The sequence below is a fragment of the Falco biarmicus genome, chromosome 2, assembly GCF_023638135.1.
Source record: "Falco biarmicus isolate bFalBia1 chromosome 2, bFalBia1.pri, whole genome shotgun sequence".
Classification (NCBI taxonomy): Eukaryota; Metazoa; Chordata; class Aves; order Falconiformes; family Falconidae; genus Falco; species Falco biarmicus.
In genome coordinates, this window is record NC_079289.1 from 70,351,257 (window position 1) to 70,361,230 (window position 9,974).

The 9,974-nt window shown below is 37.2% G+C and overlaps 1 protein-coding gene across 5 annotated transcripts in view; it reads left to right on the forward strand.

Moving 5' to 3' along the window:
- REV1 (REV1 DNA directed polymerase) overlaps positions 1–9,428 on the forward strand; it is a 62,695-nt gene extending 53,267 nt beyond the window's left edge. For all 5 annotated transcript variants that reach the window (XM_056328593.1, XM_056328594.1, XM_056328597.1 and 2 more), the window contains 6 exons: positions 688–921; positions 4,975–5,083; positions 6,149–6,357; positions 6,527–6,686; positions 7,506–7,608; positions 9,008–9,428. In XM_056328593.1, the coding sequence (XP_056184568.1) occupies positions 688–921; positions 4,975–5,083; positions 6,149–6,357; positions 6,527–6,686; positions 7,506–7,608; positions 9,008–9,119 (927 nt within the window). In that variant the 3' untranslated portion in view covers positions 9,120–9,428. The remainder of the gene's footprint in view (positions 1–687; positions 922–4,974; positions 5,084–6,148; positions 6,358–6,526; positions 6,687–7,505; positions 7,609–9,007) is intronic.
- The last annotated feature ends 546 nt before the right edge of the window (positions 9,429–9,974 follow it).

A 9,974-nucleotide genomic window follows, 5' to 3' on the forward strand; every position in this document is an offset into this window, starting at 1 on the left:
TATCTACACAGTTTTACTCAATTTTACTTGTGAAAAAAATGATGCTGTACATCTGTTTGTCAGTTATATTCATTCTGTCACTTGTGCAGCCATCGTTGTATACAGCAACTTTTAGGCACTGAGGGGTCATTTCAGTTGTTTTAAGCCAATAATTGATGGTAAGTAGCAATTACAGCAAGCAAAAATTTGAACCTAAAGCTTATTTCATTATCAAAATTTATGACAAGAGTCTGACAGTATGCAAACATACGTAATACCATCAAAGTAAATTAGTAACATGTATCCTAGAACTATATAAAGAAAGAATTAATTGCTTATGGCTTTGTACTAGACACTGATTTAGTATTCATATCAACATGTTGCCTATGTAATTTGAACTCAGAATTTGGGTTTCCTTATCACTAAGTAGCTGTAGAGGAAACCTCATATATGGTTTGTGATGAGAACACTGAACATTGTGAAAAGGTAAAACTGAGCATTCATATTTACTGAACTACTTAAATCTGAAAAGATATTTTTACATTTTGCTGCTGCAGAGTGTAACTGTCAGGTTCCTAAGTACGTTTGCATACACAGATTAAACTGATTTTTTTTATAAAATTCAAGGACTGTAGAACTAATTTTTGACTAAAACTAAGCCTGTTATCTATTCCTTAGAAAAATCTAAAAGCTTTTATGTATTTGTAGCTAGATAAGTCTGTGCTAGAAGCTCTGCCACCTGACCTCCGAGAACAAGTAGAGCAAATATGCACCATTCAGCAAGGAGAGAGTTATGGAGATAGCAAAAAAGAGCCAATAAATGGATGTAACTCGGCACTTCTGTCACAACCAGTTGGAACAGTGCTTTTACAAATACCGGAGCTCCAAGAACCAAATACCAATATGGGAATTAATGTAATAGCCTTGCCAGCTTTGTCACAGGTAGGATGTTCACAGGGTATCAATAAACATCAACTTTACACCTATAGGAAGAGTTAACAGCTTTTTCTTGAGACAGCATTCACTAGAATCTGTGACTTTCCAAAATCATTTATGGTCCTTTAATATCTTTAAGAATTCTGCATTCAAATGTTTCTTGATCTATCACATACATAGTATGATAATATTTATTAAAGCTTTATAGTCATAAGTATGCCTATGTTTTTGCTGTTGTTTAATGTAAAACCTCCTCGTTTACACTTTGCTTTGCAATCCAGTGTGTAAATAGTCTTTTTTCTGCATTGCAGCTCAGTTATACTGCACCATAAGTCTGAAGCAGTCCTAAAATCTGCTTAGCTTAGTCACAGGAGACTCACTCTAGTTAGGTGGATGTTTTGATGGTGTAAAGCCAACCTCTTCTAGCTTCGGTAGATGTGATTGTTTATATCACGTTCCTGGGACAAAGGCAGGCGCAGCTAAAGATTGTGGATATCTTCCTGATTTTTGAATGTGGTCATATACAGCATGTCCAGGATGAGGAAAGTGCAAAGTTGTTTCTCAGAATAGGGGTCTGAAGGGGGAGCAGATAGCAGTAATGATGCTCGTAATAATAATCCACCCTTCAATCCAAGATGGTGCTGAACAAATAGAGGGTAAGAATAATAAAAAATCAAAGATTGGGTTACCCAGAGATATATCATCTTGCATATGCATCACTTAAAATAGAGCAGTATTTTTATTTTTGCTGTGCCATTGCTCCATTGCTGTTCTCAAATGAAGTGATACCATATCAGCTTTCAGTGGTATTTGTTGCTGTTTCTAAGATATGCTGCTTAGCTGACAAAGAATCCAGAGAAAATTACATAGAAATTCTTGACCTGTTTTCAGTAAAAAGTAGTTAATGTGTAATGGTTATTTAGAAGATGTGTAGTCTATTCTACTACTAAAATTTCTTTGATTCAAGTTCATTGGTTCAAAAAGAGTTGTGTCAGTTTTTATCCCTGTGCAGATGGTATACGAACTCTCCACACCCCAGCTGTTTTAAATTATGTAGTTACATTCATTCATAGGCAAGACTTTATCTTGGACTTACGTATTAAATTATGCTGTGCTTTAAAGTACACCCCTCCTCTACCACTCAGTGCTCTCTTTTTCAGGGTAAATTTTAACTGCATGTGGCTTTCTATAAAAATCGCATTTGGTTTGTTTTGTGTTTTATCTGTCTGTTAATTAGGTAGTTGAGAATTGATTCTTGGTTTTTTTATAACAGCATTACTTCTTGAAATTGCCATAGAAATACCTAATTTGCACACTCAAATGCACCGGTTTTCCTGTCTCTATCTCCTAATGCATTTTGTGACTCTCTTACCTGATCCAAAAATGTCAGCTTAGCAGAGCAGCCTTTTTGTTTGAAGATGTAGTTCAAGAAGAATTAGCTATTTCCTATTTATTTGTCAGGGTTATCCATATATCTATTCTGGAATGCCTTATTCTTGTACTCCACATTTTCTCCTGAAAACCATTCAGCTTTCTTTACTGGTAAAAAGAGAACTACGATTTACAATTTTAATTCTCTGAGTTAGGTCCAAGTTTAATACCTAGAATACTATGGTTAAATTAGCTTTCTTAGGCTTGGTGAAAAAAATATTAAACCCAGTTCATTAATCTGGGAAGACTTTTTTTCTGTGTTAAAATCATACATGAACTTAATTCAAAAATAACATCTTTGTCTAAATATAGTTTGATACAATTGTTGGTATTGTTAAAGTTTTTGCAGGAGTGTATATTGTATGAGTATATACAGACATTTAAGATTACTTTCTTTCAAATGATACAGTGGACTGAGCAGTAATGGGTTTCAGGTATAGAAATACTGCAAACCACTCCAAATTGAGTACTTTAGCCACATCAACTCAGCAAATGTAAATGATGCCCTGCCATCTTTTTATAGTTTAATTAGGTTTGGTTTTCAACCTTTCATTCCTTTTGTCTGAACTGTTTTTATGACCAGGTGCCAAGTTAATTGGCTGATAGTGATTTATTAATTAGAAAACGTGGAAAATGTCCTTTGTTGGGTAAGGTTCTCCCATAAAAAGAATCCAGATAGGTTGTATTCATTTCCATTAGCTGCTGAAGTAATCTTAAAATTTAGAAGAGCTGTTTATCTGTAGCAGCTGAATCCTGTAAAAGCATGGGAGGCAAGAAGTAAAGATGCTTAGAAGTGAAGGACATTTGTAGTAGTGGCATTAATTACTGGTAGCAAATTTGCCCCTCGTCCTCACATTGTCTCGACATGGTATAGATTCCTTGTAAGCAAATTTATACAGCACATCAAAAACACTGATAGCTGTATGCTGAGGTAGTACATTAATTTATAAAATCAAGTTTCTCGATAATGTGAATGTGCTCCAGCTCTGCGAAAGCTATGTTAGGACACTATGGCTGTACAGTAAATTACCCAAAAGTCCAATTATTAGTGCAGAATTCATATGAATTTGACTGATGGCTCTTCTAACAGAATTTTTGCATGTTATGCTTTCAGAGGGCAATGATAGGGGGAATAACGAAACCACATCCAGTTCCCTGTAATGCATTATTTCTGCAGGAATTACTAAGTTGTGTACACAGAAACCTGTTAATTCAGGGCCTCCCAAATTCCTGACTCCTGAATGCTTAACCAGAGAACAGTAACCTTTTATAAATAGTTCTATTAAATAAAATTTATATTTAAAAAATAACTTGAGCCTCTGGGCTTAATTGGCTACGTTCCACTACGATGCTTTGTTCTGCGCCACGTATGCAGTAATTGAGGTGGTCAGAGTTGTTCCCATTTCCTCCCTTAATTAGTGCCTATTTTGTGTGGTGAAAAATTTGTGACGGCACATGGAGTTTTAAAAATGGAAAAAATGTGCTAAATTGATGAATTTTACCTGTGGGTAACATGTTCGTGTTTATTATCTACATAATTTAGACATCATATGTGTGAATAGCACAGCCTACCTTCCTGACGTAACATACGTATTTTGGTTTAAAAAAAAGATCAAATCTCTGTTGAAAACAAGAGGTAACTTTTAATATATATGCATACGGACATATAATACAGTATCTCAGATAGTGGAGAAACTGTATTGTGCCCTTAGAATAGTAATAGTAGTTTTGAATAATTTTTTTGTTGTTTGTGCACATCTCTGAATTTTACCACTGAAATGGAAGGGCACTCTCCCACTGGGCAGTTTTAATCCTCGTAAGTGATAGGTTTGCTTTTTTGAATTAGATTTTGCAGATTATGAGCTGAAAACACTATCCAATAATACTGGGAAACTCAGAATACAAGACTAGTGGGTCACTAATTTGCTACTTCAAGACACAGTGAGGGAAGAGAACTGGGTGAAACACGAAATTTTATTTTGGCCAGATGAGTGTTTATGGCAAAAGACAACAAATTATTTCCTGTCTAGAATTCCAGCCCGTAGGACAGTTGGAAAGGATTGCGTTCTTATCAGTTGAACAAGGGGTGGACAACGGGGGGAGAAAGAAAAGCAACCCTTTTGCGCTGGTTCAAAATGTGAGGTAGCTGGACTTGCATTTCCTCTCCTTAAAGAAGCGAGACTATTTCCAAGGATATTTTGTTTGAGGAGAGTAGCAGCTTCCAGGAAATAGAAGTGTCAAAAGAAAAGGAGGAACAAAAGTCTGATTGTCACAGTGTTTGTGTCTGGAAATCTGAGGAGACCATTCGCCGAGTTAAGATTAATTGTGCTGTTAAGATAGCTGCACTGTGTATCAGTAGGTGAATAAAGTTGATTAGTGTATTATAGGCCCATAAATAGTAATTTTATAAAATAATAAATGTAGAGTAATATTAGATGGCAAGCTTTATGTTTTTTACAAAAAAAGCACATGAAGAAAGTGTAAAACATTTTACAGTGTTTCAGTTACATCTCATTTATTTTGCTTGGCATAAAATGTAAATACCTTTCTCATGTGTGTGATCTGGAGGAGAGCAAGTGGTGTTGCTTACTGGTAAAATAATCAAATTAATCTTTTGTTACTGTTCAGGTGGACCCTGAGGTTTTTGCTGCCCTACCTGCTGAGTTGCAAGCAGAGCTGAAAGATGCATATGATCAAAGGCAAAAGCAATCAGAGCAGCAACCTGCTAACACTCTTGGTGAGTATATATAGTTGTGCAGTAGTTCTGTATAGGAGTTGCTTACTGTTCAAAAGGAGTTATGCAGCCCTAAACAACAAACTGGAAAATACAACTAAAGCTTCTTTGAAGGTGCTGTGTTAAATCAAATTTCTGTGTTTTTGACAGACTGTCGGTTACAACCAGCTGTGGTCTCATTTTGCAGACAGATGCCTAGCTTTGCTTAAATGGGTAATTAATTCAATTCATGGGGACTGTGGCACTAAACTTACCCATGTCCATATGTTTGCAGAATGGAATCTAAACTTGATATGTCTTGTAATTTAAAGCATCGCATCTTCAGTACCTAAGTTATGTTCAGATAGCATTCTCATGGTTCCCTGAAACCCGTACCAGTGCTATGGGTTTTAGGCAACTCGAGACATGATCCATCTCTCCATGTGTCTGATAGTCAGATGGTTTTACTCTGAGCTGATCACCCAGGTCTCCTTTATATAATTAGTAGAAAGAAGTAAGATAAATTCCTTGTGAACATGCCTTCTCATAAAATAGGTTGGAAATATCATTGGGTTCATTGCCAGTTAAATACAGTGTTGTTATAATCAAACGTTGATTTCATGGCCAGTGGGCTAATGCAGATACGTTAGTATGATGGAATGAGAGCAGTGTCCTTAGTGAAATATTACAAAAAGTAGGGCTTTTCACTGCTGGATTTCCTGATAACCGCTGCGGGGAGGTCTTGGTGTGGGTATCTAGGTGAGACAGTGCTCTGACTGAGGGAAAGCAGTTTGTCCAGTGGGCTTCAGATTTCACCAGCTGCTCATACTCAAGCACTGAAATGCTTGATATTAAAAGGCTTATGAATTGTTCAGTATCCTCCGAGTACACTAATGCCTAGCAGTGCTTTTCAAATACTTAAAACATCACCCGTGTCTGGAATGGCATGTGAGTGTTAAAGTCACTTTATCTAGGCTGTGTTCTCCCAGTTGATCCGTAGATTTTTACGGGAGATAGAGAGTCCCCCTTCCTGTGGAAAAGTATTAAATTTTAAATAATTCAACTACTGACTATTCCTGTGTTTTTCAGCGTCAAAAAATGCATTCCTACACCTGAAGCATGCAACGGTGAAAAATAAAAAAATCCGGAAAAAAAATCCAGACAGTCCTGTAAAAAAGATTCGGAGTCCTTTGAAAAGCAGACTTGTTGGTAGCCCTGCAAAAAACATGCCAGCTACATCTGGTAGCCCACAGAAGCTAATAGATGATTTCTTGAAACAAGAAGGAACGGCTGCTCAGGTAATTTTAACACTTAACAGCTCTCAGTCCTTTTCTTTAGACTTAGTCTATATTCACAAATGCAGCTTGTTTTCCTTACTGGATTCTTTACTAGACTCTTATCTATGTATATATATGGTGTTACTATATTTGTCAGACTGAGCATTATCAATTTTTATGTTTGGAACAGCCAGAAGCAGTTCCATCAACTTCAGATTCTTCAGACCCATCAGCTGTGCAGACTGAACAACAGCCTTGTTCATTTAGGCCACAAGCACCCAACTTAGCTGGAGCTGTTGAATTCAACGATGTAAAGATGTTGTTGAAAGAATGGATTACAACTATTTCAGGTACAGAATGTCATGCTAGTGGTAATCTTGCATGCATCACAAGGAAAACTATTTTTAGTAGACTTTTTGTACTTTCTTGCTTCACTCTTCCTTTCACTGGTTATTTTTCACAGTAATCTTGAAGTCTTACCACCTTGCAATCTTGAAGTAACCTGATTCTTCCTACTCAGTTGTTATTCTGTAGTTTTGCCAGCTCCTCTTTCTCGCTTAACTTCATGAAAATCTACCTGCACTCTCTTCAGGCCTTGTCAGGCCCTTGTCTTATGCCTTGACCTTACTTGTGTGGGAGGTTTTCCTTATTTTGTCCAGCATCTTACAACCACTAGGCTGAAAGCTATTGAAAGGGAATTCTTTTATGAAGATGCTATTTTAGAAGCAAAGGAATGCGGGTTTTTTGGGAATAAAAGCTGGAAAGAATTCCACAGTGAAGTGCAAAAGTGTAACGTCATTGCTAAATTGTGATTTGAATTTTAACATCATGTCAAATAATTTGCAATCCCTTAGTATCTTGACAAATCTGACCTTCGTACCCTGGGCATTACTGTTCTAAGAGTTTCAAAACAGCCATTGCATTCTAGATCCCTGTTTATTTTCCTGGTTAATATTAGTCTGGCTGTTACTTGTTCATACATCAGTCCTTCTGCGTACACATCTTCGGATGTTGGGGAGAAGTATGGGAATATAGCAATTGCCAGATCAGTCCCTGATGTGCTGACACTTGCAGGATTTCTTTCTGTTCTATTCCAGTTACTCTGCGATTATATTCTAAGTATACTTAGAGAAAAGTTACCTCAATTTCTCATATTTTTTTTATTACAGATCCTATGGAAGAAGACATTCTACAGGTTGTGAAGTATTGTACTGATCTAATAGAAGAAAAAGATTTGGAGAAGTTGGATCTGGTTGTTAAGTACATGAAAAGGTAGCTTAATTGCTAAAGTTTGTGATATTTAGACTAGTTTTGTTAGAATTCATGTACTAGATGCTTCAGTGTGAGGCCATAAGCCCGTTAGACATTCCATTCACGAGTGTAAATATTTTTGGCTTAAACTTTATTGAAAAATGGGCTAAGAAGTTGGGCTGTTAAAATAGGTAATTTGTGAAAAAATAAAAGTAGCGTTTAATAGTATTTGCTACAAAGTCTTTTGTTTCTAGACAAAGGTTATAGTTTTTGGCAGCATTGTCCCTTTTCTTCATGCTGTTTTCATAAATTTTTCATGGTACCTTAGATCTTTCTTTTGTTTCATCTGTTTTCATTCTGCTGTATCCTGTCTCACCTCCAACCTATTAAATCAGGGTTTATTACTTAGTTATTGTGCTCCAGTTACTCTCCCCGTGAGTCAGGAGGCCCAGGTTTCATCTGACTTGCTTACTGACCGACACATAACTATGGAGCTCAGCTTTCTGTGTCTTAGATCTGGAAAATACTTACTTCACAGAATTAATCAACCCCCAAAAGACTACAGGAATATAAAAACTTCACTATGCTTTTGCATTATGGGATGGCTTTAGGCCTCAGAAAATGCAAAATGCACAGTGCATTGAATGCTGCGTAGTAAAGTCTTTATAAAACTCTTCAGAAAGCATCATGTTCCATTCCTGGTCCCTCTATGTGATATTTGCACCGATGGCAGTCTGTCTGTCCAGAGCCTGGTAACACGAATAGGACAAGAAATCAGGAATTGGATGATCCTGATGTTAGGTCTTCCAAAGCTGTAAGCATAGAAACCCTCTGCTCTCCTGTAATAGTGATCTGGAAGGGGATTTTGAGACTACAGAGCTGCTTTGCTTTCCTTAATTTGTTTCTAGTAGCAGCTGAATGCTAGAGGTAACTCATAGCTCTTAGTGGGCCTCCATGATTTGGTTCCATTTTTGGCAATAAACACAATGTAGTGCCCCCAGAACCTCTTAAATGTCTTAATCGCCCTTGGCATTCATTGGAATAAAAAAGTAGCATGTATGGCTTGGAAGGAGGAAGGAAAGATGAGGATCCAGAAGCTTGCCATTTCTGATTCTTCAGTATGAAGTTGGTAGGTCACCGCTTTAATCGCAGGCGTACAACCGCTGCAAAATGCTAACATTGGCAAGCTGGTGTGACGCTGCTAACGTCAGGAATTTCACCATTGAATGGCAGAGCAGTCTGTGGCATTAGGGAAGAGTTGGTCTGTTGGAAGAGAGAGGGCTTTACCAAGATCAAATCAAAATACCATTCATAGCAAACTGTTGTGGTCTTGTTTTCCAGTACGAAGACCAAAACTTACTGTAAAAAGGACTGGTTCTGTAATGGTAATTTTCTCCCTCTTCTTCCTTTTCCCCTTCAGGTTAATGCAGTCATCTGTGGAATCGGTTTGGAATATGGCATTTGACTTCATTCTTGATAATGTTCAGGTAGTTTTACAACAAACTTACGGAAGCACATTAAAAGTTATCTGAACTTGTAGTAAAGAGCTTGATGAGAGCCTGGAGCTCTCTGCTAGCTGTGCCATAAGTGCTTGTGAGGTATTTGCAAAGTGCATGATAGTAATGCCCTGAGTTTTTATAATTTCAAATTTCTTTTTAAACAACAAAGTGTTTTGTACATTTCTTTTCAGAAAGTGCCAAATTTGTCAGTATTGCATGTAAATAATTGTGTTAAAATTCTTTTATTGTAGTATAGAATCTATTTACAAAATGTTTGTTTATAAAGTTTTATGGATTTTTACAGTGAAGTGTTTACAGTTGTTTAATAAAGAACTGTATGTATATTTTTGTACTGATTCTATTTTGTGATGCTTCAGTTTGAATATAGCTAACCCCTTTTATTAAAGCTGCAGCTTTGATTCATTTCACAAAGTTTTACACGGTGACACTGCCTCAACGCACGTAGGAGACTGCTGTACATCCACCTGGCTGCTTTTTGTTTCTTCTCCACTGACTTTATTACAGATTTTAAGCCGAGGAAAGAATGTTAGCTCATTTTCAGTTTCATGCTTCAAAGATAGAAACCAGCGTGGCCCAGCCGCTCCCAAAGCGCACACGGTGTTAGCTGAAGCGTAAGTGCTCTCTGAGGTCTGTGCATTCACATGTACTGTCACCGCTGCAGATCCGTGCTCGTAGAGGAAAACAAATGGAGATCTTCAAGCAGTTACGCAAAGGCAGTGCTGAGGAGCGGCTAACACGGAGCACTGTTTAAGCCTCTGCCAGTTCTCTGCGTTGCTCCTTCTTGGGATAGAGCCACGTTCCACTCTTAAAATACCATCGTTCTCCCCAGCCCGTGATACGCATTTCCTTTATGCAACACAACAAAAT